Source organism: Drosophila suzukii, chromosome X (genome assembly GCF_043229965.1).
Source record: "Drosophila suzukii chromosome X, CBGP_Dsuzu_IsoJpt1.0, whole genome shotgun sequence".
In the NCBI taxonomy this organism is placed as follows: Eukaryota; Metazoa; Arthropoda; class Insecta; order Diptera; family Drosophilidae; genus Drosophila; species Drosophila suzukii.
This window is the reverse complement of record NC_092084.1, coordinates 4,639,156-4,658,829: the sequence shown is the minus strand read 5'-3', so window position 1 is coordinate 4,658,829 and position 19,674 is coordinate 4,639,156. Positions and strand designations below refer to the sequence as shown.

The 19,674-nt window shown below is 39.5% G+C and overlaps 1 protein-coding gene across 1 annotated transcript in view; it reads left to right on the top strand.

The window, feature by feature from the left end:
* The first annotated feature begins 5,375 nt into the window (after positions 1-5,375).
* The window catches only part of Lim1 (LIM homeobox 1), a 56,197-nt gene continuing 41,898 nt past the window's right edge, over positions 5,376-19,674 (top strand). Inside the window, exon 1 of the mRNA XM_036820688.3 lies at positions 5,376-6,187. Within this exon, the coding sequence (XP_036676583.1) occupies positions 6,145-6,187 (43 nt within the window). The 5' untranslated portion in view covers positions 5,376-6,144. The remainder of the gene's footprint in view (positions 6,188-19,674) is intronic.

Below are 19,674 nucleotides of genomic sequence, written 5' to 3'. Positions count from 1 at the left end.
CAAACAAACAGCAAGTGCAAAAAAATAGTAGAATAGAAAAGGGGTCTGCAGGGGGTGCAGTGTGGAATGGGTGAAATAGGGGAGGATATGTACATAGGTACCAACTACAATGCCCTTTTGCTAAATCAGGAACCCCATAATATTTGAATAAAATACAAGAAAAAATGCAAGCAAAAAAATCAAAAAAAGTAATGCAGGCTAAGATAAAGCCGAATACGGTGGATAGAATATTCCCCAAACCTGTTGTCTCCATCTTACAAGAGGTAGAAACGAGACGGAAGACGAAACCTCCACATACGGTGGGTGGAATGCCCCCTTTAAAACCCCCTCAAAAAACACCCTGCACAATGGCAAAACAAATAAGAAAAGAAAATCACAAACTTTCTTCAACAATGCAGCGGGGAAAACTCTTTTTATTTTGCTTAACAACGACAGGATAAAGGTCTCTTAAATTGTATATATAAAAAATATTTCCTCCAAGATTTAGTCGAAGAATTTGGCATTTATACATTAAATACATAATAATACATTGAATTTTTTTAAAGATATGAAAAATTATTTAAACACCCCAAATTAAATGCTTATAGTTTACTTTATATCTTAAATGATACAATCCTACATTGTCTATTAGAATGATCTTTTTTTATATTTTATTTTTTACCTAATACATAGATTTATAGAGATGTTCTTGGGGCTCTGCATTCTGGAGACCAGTTCTATTATAATGGCATCCTCACATATCGCTAGTAAACACTGGTGAATTTTTCTGCAAGCCAAAGACTTGCAAATGTATTATTTTTGATACGTAATAAGACTAGTATTTTTGATTCAAACGTGTTTTCCCGGCCCAAACAACCCACCTTCCTACCCTATTTTCTTTAAGGACCTACACACACTGCTGCCAAAAAGTATTTCTCCACAACAAACAAGCAAAAGTGACAGCGAACAGCAGATTCTTGTTGATGTTTTTTTTTCTCTCTTTTTTATATTATTTTTTGTCAGTGTTGCACACACACACACACACTCACCCGCATGAAATGCATTAGGGCGTGGCACCAGCGACCGCCCACATGGAATGGCGCTTTACTTTTCGCTTCAGCCTTCGCCTTTGGATTTGTTTTTAGGTTTAATACATTCTATATCATTTTTTTGCCCTGCGATTTTTCTTTGTTCTTGTTGCTGATTTGCGGAAAATGTAGGAGTGGGTGGACTTCAGATGGGTTCGAACGCGTGTGCTTGCATATCAGAGCAATGCAATCGACCTCATTTTCTCCGCCTGAATACACTTCACTTCGTCATTAGGAATATATATTCTTTAAAAATGTATAAAGGGAATAAATATATTTATATTGATAATTCATGTATTTATATAATAATATATTATTACCTTACCATTGTAGAAGTTTGATCCTGACCTTTTAACACATACAAAAAAATGTAAATGCAAATTTTAAAGACTTATTATTTATTATTTAGGAAGAAGTATTAATGAGTTGACAAAAAATACAATTTTATTTACTTAAAATAAACTTATAGGCCCATAGCACAATTATATTTTATAATAATATTTTTATCCCAAAATTTCTGTTTATAATTGGTTCTCTGATTTAGTATTTTTGTAGGATATCTGTTCGGATTATTTGATACCAATGGTTTATTCTGATTCTTTCTGGCTTCTTTTTTCCCTCCTCGTGAATCTTCGTCCTTTTCGTGACATGGCGACGTCCGTTTGCTGTTTGTTCAGTTCGTGACTGGTCGCCCTTGGGGGCGGAATGGGAGTGGCAAGTGGGCGGCGGACGGTGGGCGTGGCGGGGCAACCACTTGACTCCCAAAAATCGGGTGCCATATCCTTTGCTGCTGTCAGTTAGCTCGGGGCTTCCCAACTTGGTTTTTTCTTGGTTCTATACATATAGAAAGAGGTCAAAACAATAGTAGTAGTCCTACAATCCAAAAAATAATCAAATCCTTGGTTTTGCAGAAAAGAAAATGTTATTTCCCTTACAAAGTCATATGCATTTACTCAATTTTTGCAACAAAAATTAATTATAATACTATGTAATCATTTTTGCTATACAAATATTTGAGTTATATTTAAAGCACTATTATCTTGACCATAGCTGTAGCCCCACCTCCGAGAAACACCGCCTGCCAAAAGTTTATGGCGCGTCGCGAAGTTCGTCGCGCTTTTCTTGCTTTTCATGATTTTCTTGTTTTTATTGTTGATTTTGCTGTGGCCATCGACCTGCCACCCCCACCACCGCCCCTTTCGGTGGGCGGTGCTGTTTCTGCTGGGTGGGCGTGGCAGTTAGCTGCGCCTTATCACGGCCTGGCCAACATTTTCTTACCGCTACTTGTTTGTTTTCGGTTGAGCTGTCGGTTTTTTTCCAATGCCCTCACTTGGAGTCTTTAAATTATAAAATTAATATAAAATACAAAAATTTTTGAATGAAAAATAATATAACTAAAAAATATATTATATAGATAAGTAATAATAATTTTAATAAGTGTTTCAGAATTCCAGGATATTTCGAATAATAGAATTTTTTAGAAAGTTTATTTCTTGTAAACAAAAACAAGAATATTATAAGGAGAGGGTTTCATTTTGACCTACAAATTTTTTCTTTTAATGCAATTCTTATTATATATATAGTAAACCATTATAAAGAGGGTATTGCAAACTTTGACTTAGAAACTTTTGTGCTCCTCCTTGTTTTTCGTTGCTACTGCGATTTTTTGATAACTGACATTTGTTGGAAAAGGTGGACGGAGGTGGGTAAGGACGTGAAAAGGACGGATAGCTGGAGAGGAAACGAGGAGGATAAAGAGGAAGAGGAACCGGGGCAGTTACAGAAGCCAAAGGTAAAGGTAAGGTAAGGCCAAATGAATGAGATGACAGATTAGGGATCACAATGTTCTGTGGGTGGATCCCCAGCATGTCTTTTATCCTGTATTCCATGTTTCCATCATATTGCCTCCTTACTTAACTTCTTTTTTTCCCTTTCTCGCCTTTGAAATACGAAAAACTTGTTGCTTTCGAAAATGCTTTAAATTTATGCAATTTTTTAACCATTCAAATGGTAAACATTAATTGGCTTGCTCCATAACAAAATTAGTTAGAAAATTTATTTTAGGAACTTTATTTTGATTTGGAATTATTTGATATGATAATAATATTAATTTGATAACTTAAAATATTGTGATAAAGGTATAGTTTTTATTTACCTTATATTTTTAAAGTATGTAATGCATGAATAGCAAATTGGGGCATTCATTTTCATCTGTACCTCATCGCCAACAACAAAAAGTGTTTAATCCTTTTTCTCTTCCCCCTCTCGCTCGCTCTTTATGAATTGGGGGCGTCGCAGTTTTCAAGGCCGTCAAAGATCAACCGATTTCGATAACTTTTCGATAGAACAGAAAAAGTAAAAAGTCACACACACACAAACAAAAAGCAAGCACTTCACAGCTTAACACCCTAATGTGCAATATTTTTGACTCCCTCCCGCCCACACCCACACAAAACGGTACATTTTAGCCCACCGCAGCCCCTTATTTTCTGACGGACGTCTTCTTCTTCCCCTTATCGAAGTGTGAGTGAGAGGGGAAAAGGAATGGAGAAGGAGAGCGGGCGCCACCCACTAACGCCACCTACCCTCTTCTATTGCGTTCTCTTTCGCTCTCACTGGATTTGTTTTTGTCTCTGTTGCTTTTTTTTATTATTGAGCCTGATCTGTGACTTATTTGCATTTTTGTTTTTATCTTCAGTTGTATGCATGTTTTGTTTTAATCTTATTCTCGGTTTGTTTACATTTAAATATATACTTCATTATTTTTTTTAAATTTTGTTATTGTCTTATTGTTATTATTATGTTTTTTTTTTATTTTTTGTAACAGTTTAAAAAAAAATTTTAAAAAAATCTATTTAAAAGGTTAAAGAAAAAAAATTGATTCGATTTTTTTCAATATTTCTTACTTGCATTTTTTTCTAACACCATTTTTTTCTCTTTTTTCGCCTCCTTTATTTTTGTTGCTGTCTCCAGTGCGTTAAAACGCCAAAGGGGCGTCCCTCTCCCACTCCCACTCCCACTCACGCCCCCACACCCCCGCTAGTAGTGCTCTCCCTTTCGCACTGCTAACGACAAGTGACAAACACAAGTTGAAGAAGAAGCAGCCGAACAAAAACAAAAAAACGGGGGAGAGGAAAGAAAAAAGTTTTTTGCGACCAACAGTTGACAGTCGAAAAGCATTTGACATTTTACCTTGGCACGCACACAAGCACGGACAAGTGCGAAAGGGACAAAACGCGGGCAAATGTCACTTTGAAAAATGCCATTGGCTCGGCCAGCGAGAGTGAGCGAGAGGGAGCGACGGCGGGAGGCCGTGAGAGCGAGAGAGCGCCATTTTGCGCATCTCTCAATGAAGCGAAAGGCAGAGCAAAAAAACCAGTTGCTTAGCAACGCCCCCTCTAACCGCAATAAAGAGAGAGGGAGAGCAGCAGCAACAACAACAACAATACACAAAATAGGAGAACAACAACAGCAACAGCAGAGAGCAGCAACAAAAACAATGGTAACCACAACACTTGTAAAGGATCAAAAAAGTAAGATCATTAAAAAAAAATTGTATGAAAAAATAAGTAACATCTTTTTCTTCAAAAATAATTTTTGTTTCTATATATTTATTCCTTTTTTGTTATATGTAAAATAAAAATATTTGAAACTCAAGATGGCAAAGTCAATATGTTTGTTTAAAGTTAATCGAATCCAGTTAAAAAACAAAAAAAAAACCAAGACAAAAATATATGTCATGATAGATATAGATTCGATATTACCCAAAAGATCTTGAGAAACATTTTTGTTTTTTTAAAACAGGACAGATTTAAAATTTTAAATTTCAAATTTCTTTTCATTTTTAGAGGCACCTGCAAAAACACAAAATAATAATTGCAGTTTTTTAAAAATGATTTTTTTAAAATTTTTTTATCTCTTCACAAGTTTGTTGATTCTTTAAGCCCCAAATGAGAGCGCCTGAGAAGCTGCACGAGCAGCAACAACAACAACGGCGCGAGAGCGAGAGCGCCAGCGACTCCATTGCAGCGCCGCTAGCAGCGCAGTCCGCGTCGCAGCAGCCCCAGAGCGACACTCGCTGCGTCTCGCTCTGGCGCAGGCGAACCATGGCGAAACTACTCGCCCCATTGGGCTGCGTGCGTGCGAGCGGTGCGCCAACGGCCGTCTCGCTCGCACCCAGGCGCGCCATTCGTCGCCGCTTCGGCTCGCTGTTCGTGTGTGTGCGTGTGCGCTCGGCTGGCCAGTTTATCGGTAATCGGGCCGTCCGCTTTGCCGTCGCGTTTGCCGTTTTCCGTTTTCAGTTTTTGTTTGACGTTCGCGTGAAGCGCCCGCAAAACGCAAGACGCACGAAGAAACGCTCGCAAGGGAGGCACGCAGCCGTTTGCCGTTTACCGTTAGTCAGCTGTTTCCGTTCCGCCGCGAAATCGAAAATCTCGAGAATTTTTGCGTTGTTCAAATTTTTTTGCAAGTGAGAATCTTGAACAACAAGAGGAAGCATACAAATATATAAATATATGAGGAAATCATATAGGAAAACCAAGAAATCGCAGTAAAGCTGAAAGTGCAAAGTGCTCAAAAGGAAGAAAAAAAAAATACACACAACTAAATACTGGAATATAAGGAAGCAGAAAAGAAGAAAATTATTCAAAGAGGAGCCGAATTTCGCGCTTTGTTTTTGTTTTGCCAAATTTGCCGCCGGCACACACGTGCTATTCCCCTCTCGCTCGCACCTGCCCCCAGCCTTTATGTGCGTTTACCGTTAAGTGTGTAGGTGGGGTTAACCCGCTCCTCTCTATCTCTCTCTCTCGCTTCCACGCACACCCCTACACACACACACACACACTCGCGCCTCGTACACACGCACGCGGGACTTAACCCACTGACGCCCCCCAAAAGGCAAACGCAACCAACTCTTAACCCCCCAAAAAAAACTCCATCCCCCGGCATCAAGATATTCGACAACAAAATTCTCACCGAGGCCTCAAAAGCGCCCCTGAGGGCCGTCGCACTGGCGTCATTTCTGGGCGACGGGTTCGCCGCCCTCGGTAGCCGCGCCCCCCCGCCCAAGGACCATCTGATGGCGTTCGGGGCGGTCCTACACACCAGCCAGCACAATATCGGTAAGTGATCGCTGAAGGGTTAAGCTCTGAGGGCCGGGGCCTAAGGGGCCTCCGAAAAGTCCTTCAAAAAGGAGTAGTACTAAAGTGTACTTTGGGTAGTGCTGCCATTAAAAAGAGGACAGAAGTGAAATAAAACGGAAGGCACTGCGAGGTGATAAGGGGACACATATCTCGAAAATATAACTTTAACAGATTTTTTGGGGATATATCTTTAAAAAAATCAAAGATCTGTCCTGAAAGGGGCTAGAAATGGAGCAGGGCTGAGGACTACAAAATCTTTCCTAACACATGCAATCATACGATGGAAAAACGTTGAAATTTAAAAGAAATTATAGAAATGGAACATGTTTTTTACAATAATACATTTAAAGATTGTTCCCTTTTTGTCAGATATTAAGTTTATGTTTCCATTCTTGTGCGTTCTAGTTTTCATACAACATAATGACTTAATTTTGGATCCCAGTATCATTGAAAAACATCGTAGACAAGAACAGGGAAAATGGGATTAAGCTTGGTTTCATTAGGCCAAATATGATCTTCAGATTTTATGGAATAATATTTCGCTTACAGAAATAATAATACGGGGGACTAGGAAAATGGGAAGGAGCAGAAATAATACATAGGTAACACCTGTGTCGAAGCTCTATCATTTATAGATAGTGTCGTAAACAAAGCTGTGTTAAAAATGATATTCAGCGGAGTTTTATTTTAAATGATCTGTAAAGTGTACACATATGAAGATCACCCTGCAATTTTATCCAAATTAAAATTCGTTATTAAAGTATAGGATCCAAGAGTCTTAAATTTTAAAAATATATTTAGAGAATGTTACAAAAATGTCCTAGTCTCTCGCAATGGGTTAAAAGAACAATTCTAAATGGAAAAATATATATTATTTAAAAAATGTCTTGCGCTCCATGCCGACGGTGTTTTGGCTTAGTTTTCCACTTCGAGGTAAAAGTAAATACGTATAATAATAGTTGGGATTACTGCGGTCGAGACTTCTTGAGTGGAGGAAGTCAACCCCTTCAAGGATCGTGGAAATGGGAATGCGATCCCTAGATGTTGTGCTAGCGACTTCGCTTGCCCACAATGGGTTAAGATGGCCAAGGAGGTTTTTAATGGCGACGGCTGGGCAGGAAAAAAGTTTTTGCACTTTTGAACTTGTTTCCCTTTTTAGGGGATTGCCGCCGGGGGGAGGGATCTATGCCCCGACCCTCTCCCCCCTCCCCCGGGTCCATCTGCCGTCTCTTTTCCGCTCACCCATTTTGTATGCTTTTGAAGTTCCTGTTCCTCTGTTTTTGTTTCGGTTTTGTTTTTCCTCCTCTTGTTTTCCCGTTCGTTTTTGGACGGAAAAACTTTTGCGCAGTTGTCAAAGTTTTTCAGCTTCAGCTTCTTCTTCTTCTGCCGCTCTTCCTCTTCCCTTCCCCATCTTGTTGTTGGCTTTTGTTTTATTTCATTTGCTCTCCTGTCAAATTTTCACTTTTGCTGACTGTTTAATGTCAGAATAAGAAAACTACAGAAAATAGTGAAAAAGTGGGAAAAGGCCCTCTTAGTTTTATATTTTGCGTTTAGTACAGAGCAAAAATGGGAAACGTTATGCATCTTTGTCCTTAGACCGACAAGTTTGGGACTTTCAACTAAATTTTTTTGAAAATAAATGTTTATAGTCGAAATACATTTTTAACTATATTAATCTATTTTTATTTTTCCCATTTGCATTATTTATCCTACTATAACTCGAGTTATAAAAATAATTTGGAAATGTATCAAAATGTATAGAAACATTTATGAAAATGTCTTATAAAGTCTATGTTAAAAATGAATAAATATGTTTTAGGCCAAAATTTATTTTCATATATTGTGTATTTTGAAAAAATATAAATTTCTAAAAGCCAGTAAAAGTAATATTTTTAAAAGAAAGCAACAGCCACAGAAATTAAAAAAAAATTTTCTCGTAACATATCCATTCCCATGGAGCTTCATAATTCGAACTGGGGAACTTCGACTGTAATTGCATCTAAAAATTCTCCAGTAAACTTGTTGACATTGGACATGCAGCGGCAGACACCTTCCTCCCTCATAAATTGGCTACAGAACTCTTTGGGGTTCGGGGTTTGGGGAAAGGGGTTTGGGGCTTGGGGCTCGGGGGCGGTTCGAGTCAAAAGCTGTCGACATTTGACTGGAAAATGGATGTTCAGGAAGCCGTAGACCCGTACAGTGGGGCTCTTTACAACGGCAGACTGATGCCAAGTCGAGTCATAAAGCTGCCAAGCTTTCTTCTTCCTGCTTCTACTGTTTCTCGGTTGGTTTTCTTCTCTTTTTTGCCATTTGCCTTACCCATTAGTTAATGACGGGGATTTGGTAGCTATGGACTTTAGTAGAAGTGGCGAAGAAATATGATCATTTTGATATTGGGTTTTCTGTTTAGAGAACTGAAAAGCTAGTTAGGCAGTTTTTGAGGTTTAAATGATATATAAATAAAAATATTTTAGTAATATTACTACAGCTCTAAAAGCTTATAAAAAATATTATACTTTAGTACATACATTTTTGAAAGGGAACGCAATTCGGAATTGAAAAACTTTTTTAAAGATCATTATAATGCCTTGATGTGATGTTACATAACTATAGATATTTATAGTATTAGAAAAAGTATGCTCCTGTAATTATAGCTTTCTTAAGGCAATCAAAGAAAAAGGCTTCAAAATTTCATTATTAGAACTTGTAGTTAAAAAATACTCTAATGATCAAGAAATGCGCCTATAAAATTTGAAGTAATGTACATTTCAGTATGATGGGTTAACTTAAAACCAAAAAACTAGAAATGAAATGATGTTGAGTACCTTTTTAAGAAATTCCTGCTCTTCGAGGGTAACCCCAAGTTCCAAGCTCCCCCGCACAACATCCGCTGCCATTTCTCTGGGCGACTGCTCATTTTTCTCCGCAAATATCTTGGTGGCTGCATCTTTTCAATTTTTATGTTGCAGCTAGCGAACACGGCAGCAACCTCAACGGCAGCAGCGGCAACAAAAGCTCAGACCGGCAACGCCTTCGACAAAAGTTTGCGCTGCTGTTCATCAACATTTATGACTGGCCACAAAGGAAGATCATTACGATCCCGAAGATTACGACGCGGATGGGGAGGGGGGCTAGGATCGTGGGGTCTTTTTCCTCCGTTCCTCTGTTTCTGTGCAACAATATTTCCGTGGAAGCTTTGTCCGCGCCTCCATGGAAATGTGATTTTTCTAGCCATTCTTAGCCCTTTCTGTTGGACGTTTACGACGACAGCAGCCTGGACTTCAACTTGTCCATCAACGGCTCTATGGATCCTTTCGCTGATTTATGGGGCAAGAAGCAAGAAGCACCGTATACACGGCAGCCGCATTTATGTAGCTGCCGCATTTAGCAACTTTAGCAGGCAGCTAGGGGTTAAGGTCTAGTTCTAGGGCGTGGCGCGGCCCATAAATTGCCATGCATAATGAGGCGTTGAGACCCTCTCTTCTTGTCAATATATTATGAGATTTTCACTGCCTTCTCGGGTGGTCGGTCCCCAAACTATCGGCAATCGGGTCGATAGTCTACTCAAAGAAAAAAAAGAGATCTCGAAACCCGTTTCTCGATCACCGCCACTCTCAAATTAAAACCCATTACAATAAAGTCGCTCGATCCAAGTCCAAGATTGGCGGAAGCCAGTCCAAATGCCTAATAAAACAAAATCAAACCACTTCGGAACTTGGAAATAAAAGCGTTTCGAAATTAAACCAACCTTAAATGTTTTTTCAAATGTTTAAGTTCATCGATAGATATTTGTTTTATGAAATAGTACACTTTGTAGATTATATAATATGTCACAAAATATACCACTTATTTTATGAATATTAGTAAGATAATGGGCATATTAATTGGGTTGGTAAAAAAGGAAAACTTCGAAGGAGATAAAGAAAGGATGAACAACTTTGGATATTATAAACTTTTATCATATTACTGAAAACCTCGTTACTAATTTTTTCAAGGAAATTATTTAAAATGTTATTCTCAATCAAAACTGCTCCTGCAAATCATTACAGTATTAAATGCTATAAATTTGAACATGGGTTTGAAATGTTATTTTCAATACAACTAAAACTGATCTAAAAAATTATTAAAGTAGTGAGAGCAATAGAAATTTGTAAACATTTGTTGGGAAAGGGAAAACCTATTATTTGAATATGGATAACACGAAATCCTTTAGCGTAGTCGAGTGCGCCCCCTCTCGCTCTGCTCCAGCGCCCATCCCTCTCTCCGTCTCTGTCTGACGCCTGTCGCCGTCTCTGTCTCCGTCCCTGTCTTCTGTCTTCCGTCCCTGTCTGCTGTCTTCTGTCCCGTGCTATGAAAGTTATGAGGGCCCCCCAACTGTTGGGAACTTTTCAATTTCTGCAATCCGGGGCTTGGCCCGAACCGAACCGAGCCAGAAACTGAAACTTGGCTGAAACTGAGGGTAAGGCAAGAGCAACGTCGTCGCCTGTCCCCCTCCCAGCGCCACCCCTGCCAAAGACCCCCTCCCCCTCCCCACACACACACACTCGCACTCATTTTGCAGTGCTTTTGGGTCGAAAACTGAAATAGTAATTCACATTCATGGTCTCTGGTGTCTGGGCCATGGTTTTCTGGGCTTACTGGTTCTGCCTCGGACTCGCTTCACTTTTCAAAGCCCCCTCCCCCGATTCTTTTTTTGTTTCTGCCGTTTTTTATGGATTTCTTGGGCCATTTTACGATTATTTTAGAGCTGTCAATAGTCCGGCAACGTGTGAGATAATTTATATGCCATAAATTTCATTTGGCAAACTTCTGCAGCCACTTCCTTCGCCCGCCCACCCTTTAACCCTTTTTCCCCCTTTATTCCCCTTTTTTAAGCTTTCTTAATTTTTTCTAGCATTTTTCTGCCATGTTGTTTCGGTGGCTTATCGCCTTCTTGGGGCTTTGATTTACAGCTCGGCACTCAACAGGTTAAGCCACCTAACCCTAAAAGTCTCTTTCTCTTTCTAATTATAATTTACTATTACACCGAAATTCTTCCCGGATGGTTCTTCTCGTACTCCCCGAAAAGTGGAGAGAAGAAGAACCAGAAGAAAACGGTAGCCAAAGCCTCGGGGATTGATTTATAACCGAGAGATTGCGAAAAGCCCAGCGCAAATGGAGGAGAAGATGATGGAGCAGCCGAGATGATGCGAAGCAGCAGCCGTGGAAAAATAAAATTGAGCAGGAGGTGCACGGAAAATAAAAGTTGGGGCTGGGACTCAAAGGTATAATACTACAAAAATGTATTGTATTTCAAATTTTGATATTAGAAATATCTTAATTGGTGTACTATAAAGGTATAACATAAAAATCATAAACGATAGATGCTTTTTTGCACTTCTAAAGGACTATACAGTATGAACTCACCAGAATCCATAAGATATTTTCTGCATTTTTTACGATAAACCTTTTTTTTTCTTAAAATTTCTTACAAAAAGACACTTCTAAAATGATGTGATGATACAATTTCCAATAATTTCAGTATGGGTTTAGTAACATTGATCTTATGGATTTATTAAATTTTTGATTTGATTTATTTGTGTTATCAATATTTTTTCGAGTGCACCAGAAGTTGTGGCTATTTTTGCTGAGTTAGCAATTGAGCCACTTGATGCTCTCACGCAGTTTTGGGCCAGGGGAGAGGGTGGAGGGGCCAGGGAGCAAGGGGGCGTGGTCGCCGAAGGAGGCGTAGAATCAGCCAGAGGTGGAGTAGAGTAGTGCCCAGGCTGACCTTTAACCCCCGGCCCAAAGTCACACAGGCTGAACCCGCTCGGGAAATGGAAAGGGAAAGGGAAAGGGGGAGAAAGAGACTGTCTCAGGTCGAGTTCGTTCGGCTTCGGCTGGAACCAAAGAAAAACGATCGCGGAGCAGATGACCGCATCTAACGTCGATTCGTTCCAAGTGCTCCAGCAGCAAAAGAGCAAAGCGGCAGAGGTTACAGCAGCAGTTGCCTTTGCCGCCCATCACACGAGGTTTTCAAGATCGTTTTCCGGACTCTGGGAATGGTTTTGTAAGCCTTATAACCCAATTTGAGCCATTTGCGGAGGTATACAACAAGTATTTAGGTATCGTAAAAGTAATATGATAAAAGAACCCAATAATATATAATATATAGATTAGAAAACTCTGAAAAGAATCTGAAAAAATCCCTTAAAATATATCATTTAGAACTTAATTTTAAAAACTCTACAATGCTTGTGGTACGTAGGACATAATTTCTAATTAGAATCATTAATATGAATGCTCTATAAGCAGTAGGTTCTTGAAAGAAATGCTTGGTTCTGCACAGAAAAATTATTTTTTGTGGGTTGTACTCATTTTCGTGCGTGGGTGTGTACGAGCTGTGTCCCCATATCATCAATAATCGTGGGGAAAATATAAAGAAAGATCGGCATAATGATCCGTGTAATGCTGCTGCTTCTTGGCAATCTCTCCGTCTCTTTCTCCATCCCTATGGCCGTCTCTTTCTACGCGGTGTGTCCCCAACTTCTCCACTCATCATCAGCATTACAATCATTATCATCATCATCATCATCGCCATCGCCATCGCCTCGCATCAATTTGTTATGCATTTTTATTGTTCGTTTATTAATTTGATTATACGGCTGCATTATAAAACTCTCTGCCGGCGTCGCTGACTCTGCCTCGGCCGCTGCCTCAGTCGACGTCGCGGGCGCCAAGAAATTAACGCAGCTCTTACTTTTATTGCTCGTATGCAAATTAATTAATCAAAATCCGACGCTCCGCACACACTTGCCTGTCTCTTCTTTATGGCCTTTGTTGGTCTCTTTTTCCCCACATATTTTCTTATATTTCTTCTTTTTTTCCCCGATCGTTTTTTACTCGATCTTACCTTACTTTTGTTGTGGCCGGTGTTTGGCAAATCATTTGCGGCGAACATCAAAACGCAGCAGGAGCGGCTAAGTCTTATCAATGGGGCCCCAAGTCCAAATGGACCGCGCATTTCTGACCAACCGGAACCAATCGAAACGGTTACGAGTCGAAGCGGTAAAGTATTGAATGTTTTGGGATCTAGAGGAGTGCATGCACTTGGCTCGGAAATATTTATGATGTTTGGAAAAATTATACAACACTATGAAAACTGTGGTAGTTCTTATTATAAATTATTTAATAACATCTACTGTTCATAGTACATCTGAATATTTTCGAATTAAAAAAAGCTCTTGAGTTTGGGTCGGGAATTTTTATTATATTTGGAAACGTTATACAGAACTAGAAAAACTAGGGAGAGCAAAGTACTTCTTATTACAAAATGTTATTAATATGTACTGTTTATTCCAACATTCCCAAAATATATCACAAAAATATCACAATATTTAAACAAGCTGAATGTAACCCAGTCATTAAATGTTGTCTCAGTGGTTCTTAAGCTCTTCGAAATTTAAATCGCTTAACGTTTAAAACGACACTTGCTGGAAATCAAAACGGGGCCAAAGAGGAAAAACGGGGAAAAAATTGCACCCCAGCTCCAGTTGACTTGATTTTTCTTATCGCTGGAACAGACGTACCCCCAGTCGTTTCTTCCGTTTTTCGCTGGCACGTTCACCCCTGTCGCCTGTCCTTCGTCCTGCGTCCTGCGTCCTTCACCCCAACCCAACCGCCGCCCTCCGCCCCTTTTTGGGTGCGTGTCCTCAGCTGTTCCTGCTCCTGCTCTTGGTCCTGATGCTCCTGATGCTGGTCCACTGATAAGCCTTGTCAAAAGTTGACTTCCCACCAGAGGGGGATGATAATGTAATGGTGCAAAAACGGGCGACTCGGGGCTACGTGCACTCGCATTCAAGGTTAAACTGAGAAGAGATTGCGATAAAACGATAAAAGAATTTCATGTTTATGTTTCGGCGGCGCGAAGAGCCGGGGGGGTGCGGGGATGGGGAGGGGAATGGACATAAATTTTGAGCTTATCGCTTGGCAGCCTCAGATAAACTCGCCCCTGAATGGTGACCGCAAGACCCAGGCCACCCCTAAAGAAGTTTATTTATCGATAGTCAAATCAATGAAAGTGATATTTGATATTATAGCTTAGGGATCCTTAAAAAACCAAGCCTTGGTCATAAAACTATCATGTGATATTTGATATTTTAGTAAGCTGTAAATCATTGCATGTAACATTAGTCTCAATACTGGTCGATATATAAAATCGATAAAAACGATATTTGATATTGCGCTGTAAATCGATTAAGGCGAATCGAAAAATATTTTACTTTGTCTTGAGGCTATTATAGCTATTTAAATCAATTTGTTATACCTAAATAGGTATACTGTAAATATTTATCGATAATTAAAAACAAGCTATTTCAAATCCAGTCATATAATAGATTTTTTTCTAATATTTTGACAAGTCAATCGCTTATTAATTGCGTTGAATTGCATCTCAGTTAATTACTCTCCACTATAATATCAATATTATGGAACTTACCCCTTCACAATCCCATTTTGGCTTCTTGAAGCGGCATAATTTAATTTTCGGCTGCTTTAAATTTCCGAAAAGTCCAGTTGGCCACCTAAAACAATATCTCATCGATGTATTGATACGACTTTCAGTCGCCTTAATGTGGGGCTGTCCTGTCCACTGACCAAATTGTTATTGCTACCGAGTCGAGTCGGTGCCAAGATTGTTTATTATTAATTGCATTTTGGGCTGGCAAATGCAAATGCAAATGCATCGGCACTGGCAATGCAAAACGCTGAACGTAGTGAGCACAATGCGCAATAAATTCTGCAAAATTAATGCGCAAAACCAATTAAAGGACAATTTGTGCCATGTGGCAAGCAGCTATGTCCTTGCTGCTGATCATTATAATATGCATAATATTATGCTTGTCTTGGCCCACAAAATGAGGGGGCCTGGCTAAAAAGTTGCCAACTTTGGCCAGGCTTCGAGCTAAATTTTGCCAATCAAAGCAGAAATTTTCCAGGAGGTTGGGAAATGTTTTCGGCATGGTCAGGGGAAGGGGGAAAATTGCATACGCTTTATTTGGCACAAAACTTTAAACCTTTAATCGCATTAAGCGAACCGACTAAAGTCAGTCGGTGAAAAAGGGACCCTTTCCCTATTTGCCTTCTGTTGAAAATAAGTAAAATCTATAGATAGCGCGCATTCGACGAAGATACATTCGCATCCGTGTTCGCATTCGCACATTTATGAGCCACGCCCGCATTAAATATTGAAAAATGCAAATTTACAAATACATAAATTTTCAATGAATCGCCAACACCAAAAGCATTTAAAATCAATCAATGGCCAGCAGGGCAAAAAACAAAGACCACCCAGCAGGATTTTTGGGTGGATATTTTGGGGGTATATTTTGGGGCGGGGGGTCGTATATTTTCCGACCACATCAAATGAGCCCGGCCAGGTAACCGCTGAACTTAGCAGGTGAGCGGCGCAGGAGAGTGTCGCAATATTAACAAAATAAACAGAGAGCAAAACTCCGAACCGAAACCGAACGAAAATCCTCCAACAGCAGACCGCAATGTGATGCACTTCACGTCCTTGCGGCCAGGATCTGAACAGGATGGTGGGATGTAGGGTTATAGGGATGTAGGGATGGTGATATGGCGGGCTGTTGGGCTGGCAGGATGTCAGGATGGGCGCAAAAATGGGGACAGGTGGGCGGTTTCAGGGCCTGGTCTTTAAACAAAAATGAATTTTAGTTGGCGGGCGAAAATGTCGAAACAAAAAAGGGGTTTAAGCTCATAATGTCGCTGGGATAACTTTGTATGGAATTATACCTGCTTTAAATATTAATATATTAATGACCAATTAGTATATTTATAAATGGGTAATGAGTTAACTCCTGAAATTCGATGGTATACTACACAAAGAAAATTAAAAAAAATAAAGTAGATTTTTGTCTTTCTATAAAGGACATCGAAATAGAGCTTTAAATTAAATTAGAATGGTATTTCTTTCCTTAAATATTTGTATGGTAAGAATGTCAATAAAATCCCCTACTGTTGGGTATGGCTACTTTATTAAATAAAATTAGAATTATATAGGTACCTGTGGATATTATATAGAAATATATAGACTTATTAAGTCTACCTATATCATTTTAATTGTATATTGCCTAAATTAAATTATTATTAAAACCGTCAACTTATAACAGGTAAAATGACATATTGGTATTTTGGTTTTGTACGTTTTCATGCATTATCCTATTACTTTGCGCAGTATCTCATGCAAACGCTGTAAATCCAGATTCTCGTGAACTTTACTGGCAATATATATCCTTTTCCTGTGGGTCCTCCGCAGCATGCCCCCACATCCCACATCCCCCATCCCCCATTCCCCGTTCGATATATTTTTTGCGTTTTTCGTTTTGTTGAAATGCCATCAGCATTCGCAGGGCCTGACTTAGAAACCACTCTTGGGGGTTGTTGTGTGTGCAGTGCAGCCAGCATATCAAATAGGAAAGCTCCGCAAAATATGGAATAAAAAATTGGTAGAACCCTGGCAGAGGATGAGGAGGAGGAGCGGGGGTGGATGAGGAGATATGGGGGTGTCTGGGCTGCGGGGAGGTTGTTGTCCCGTTGGCTCGTGTTTGTGTCCATGGCACATCACTCATACGCTAAGGCTTATCATTGGCTATCTGTCTGCTGACAACAAACAAGAACAACGACAACCTCCCAAGGGGGTGGCTTGGGTGGATAAATGGGGATGGCATGGGGTGATGGCAAGAAGAAGAATCCCGAAGAACCTGAACTTACGAGCCACCCCAAACTGTTGCCATCTCGCTCCTGCCCAGAGAGCTCCCCATCTCACTCTGTCCTTTTGGCCAAGAAGTGTGATTTTTATGGGGCGACAAAAGGAGGCAAAAAAAAAAATGGAAAATATATATACACACATATAGCCAGCCGAGAAGAAACGGAGGAGAAGAATCTCCCCTTGGGGGGGCCTATAAAAATCTCTGCAACTGACGACAATGTTGATGATGACGACTATGAAAATGGAGATGAAGATGAAGATGGAGATGGAGATGGCGATGACTATGAAAATGGTTGATGAGATTGAAATTGAGATTGGGTATCTTGAATGGCAACGCAGAGAGTTTAAGTTAAGAGGTTCCCTTAAAGACCGAACCATAAAAGATGGACTAATTGGTAGGAATTAATGTCTTTGGATTGCTTTTGACAAGCAGTGGGGATGACTAGCCCTGAAATATCGATATGTCATCATCAACTCTTCATTTGATATCATTATCGATCTTGTCCAATATCTTAAATATTTTGATTAAAAGAATTTGATTTTAAGATGCTCTACTTAACCTGAATTCTGCATTGCAATTTTTAGGCAGTTTTGGGGGTTTTTTATAACTATCGATAATTTTCCATTGGCTTATCGCTTGTTTATAAAGTCTTTTTTCCGTTGGGTATTAAAACTAATGAAGTTTAACCGATCAAAAGACAGAAACTCACTTTACTATGGGCTAAGTATTTTTAAGTTTTCGGGTACGTTTACTAGTATTGGCCAATTTATTGAGACCGTAATGGCAGAACCCCTTTCCTTTTCCGCCGCTCATTTGGCATCTCCTCTCGGCCATTTTTGTCATGTAAATTTCAGCTCATGTTTTTTCGTATTTATATTTTTGCAACACAGAGAACCGAGGAGGAACAGAGAGGGCCTGCGAGAGGAATACGCCTCCTTTTCTGTAACTCATGCATATAAAGTATCTGCTAGATACACAGACGTGAAGCGAGCGAATCGATGGGCTTTTGGGGTCTGAGGTGAGGCTTTCGGATGTAGATAGGCGGCAGCCCAGAAGCCATCGTCTCGCATCATGAAATTGTTTACTTTGCCATTATATTCCCCCCTCAGCCGCCCAGTCCCCAAAACCGAAAATATAAAGGGGGGAAAAGGGAAACAAAAACCAGAGGCGGCTAAAAGAGCCCCCCTTCCTCGTTATTCATCGAATCCTGGCCAATATCGGAGCTACTCCTCTTTTTCCTCCTTATTTTTTGTTTTTTGTGTGCCTTTTCCTCTTTTACTTTTTCGAATTTATTTTTTCTGCACGCTGGGCTCTTTCATATCGGTTTGTGTCCATCGACTTTATTTCTGCTTTTCTTGGTATTAAAATTCAGAGGCTGAGGGGAAAAATGCATGTAGATGGGGGGTATTTAAATGCCACATCCTTTTATCGGAAAAGCAATTCAAAGAGTTTAAGGGGTTAAGCCTTTGCGGTGAACTTGTTGGGCTGGGCTCATTAGAAAATGGGAGATCTGTAGTGGATATAAAATATTAAAGCTAAACAAATAAACCAGCGATTAGATAACGATTTTTCCCATTCCCATGATAAACATAGTTTCTATTTTGGAACTTCTTTTCCGCTCATTTCCATATCTTAGCCCTCCCCGTTTTCCACCTTCTCCCCGAACCATTAATGCTATTTTTAATGCAATTCGTTGCGCCTGATTTGACAATTTTGATTGCATTTTCCACTCGTTCCCTTCGGTAGCTCGGTTAACCCATGGCTGCCATGGGTCTTTCGCCCCTTTCGACTTTTAATATATGTATGTGGAGTTTTCGGAAATACAAAAATCCATAAAGAATATTAAATGTTGCGTTCGCTTCGAGGCTAAAGTTCAACCGCTTCGCTGCGGCTATTTCTTTTTTTTTTGTTGATATGCTTGAAATATTAATATAAAGCTTAACACCTATTTTTTTGTGGCTGTTGTTATTGTTGTCATCGCTCCGCTCACACAAATTGCTCGCGTTAAACTTGTTAACATTTTAATTACATAATTAGCTGCGATATTAGCAAATAAAACAACAACAAATGTGTAGAAGAAAACAGGAAAAAATTAAAATAAATAAGACCAAAAAAAAAACTGAATATTAATGAGTTTTTATGGCATATAAAATGGGTTGGGTGTAAACTTGAAACTTGAACAGGCGTAGTGGGAAGATTTCACGGCTGTGACTCCGGAATTGTTATGAAAATATTGTCTGAGGCTAGAAATATATTATAATGGCTAATTCTGAAAAATATAAAGTAATCTCTAAGATACTATTTATAAAAGAATTTCGTAAAAGTTAGTTAAGGCAGCTTTTCTATTTTGAGTTACGATATCATTTTTCTGTACATAGAATATCGGTCGATGGACCTTGGTTTTCCAACTTTTTCATATTGTGCAAATGTTTTGCAAACTCCCCTTTATCTCCGCGTTTTCCCATTTCCATTTCACTTCGGCCATTTGTTTGGCTTTTTCCTTCCTTGGCTGCTGCATTTCCATTTGGATTTTTGCATAAGATTTGCCAGCATACAGCATACAAAAAAAAAAGTGGAAAAGTGGAGAAAAACATGGCTTGAAGAAGAAACAGCAGCTGGAAAAAAATGATTGCGATTGAGCGACGGTTGCTGCTGTAGCTGCTGGTTTGGATTTTCTTTTCCATCCCGTGGCTTTAA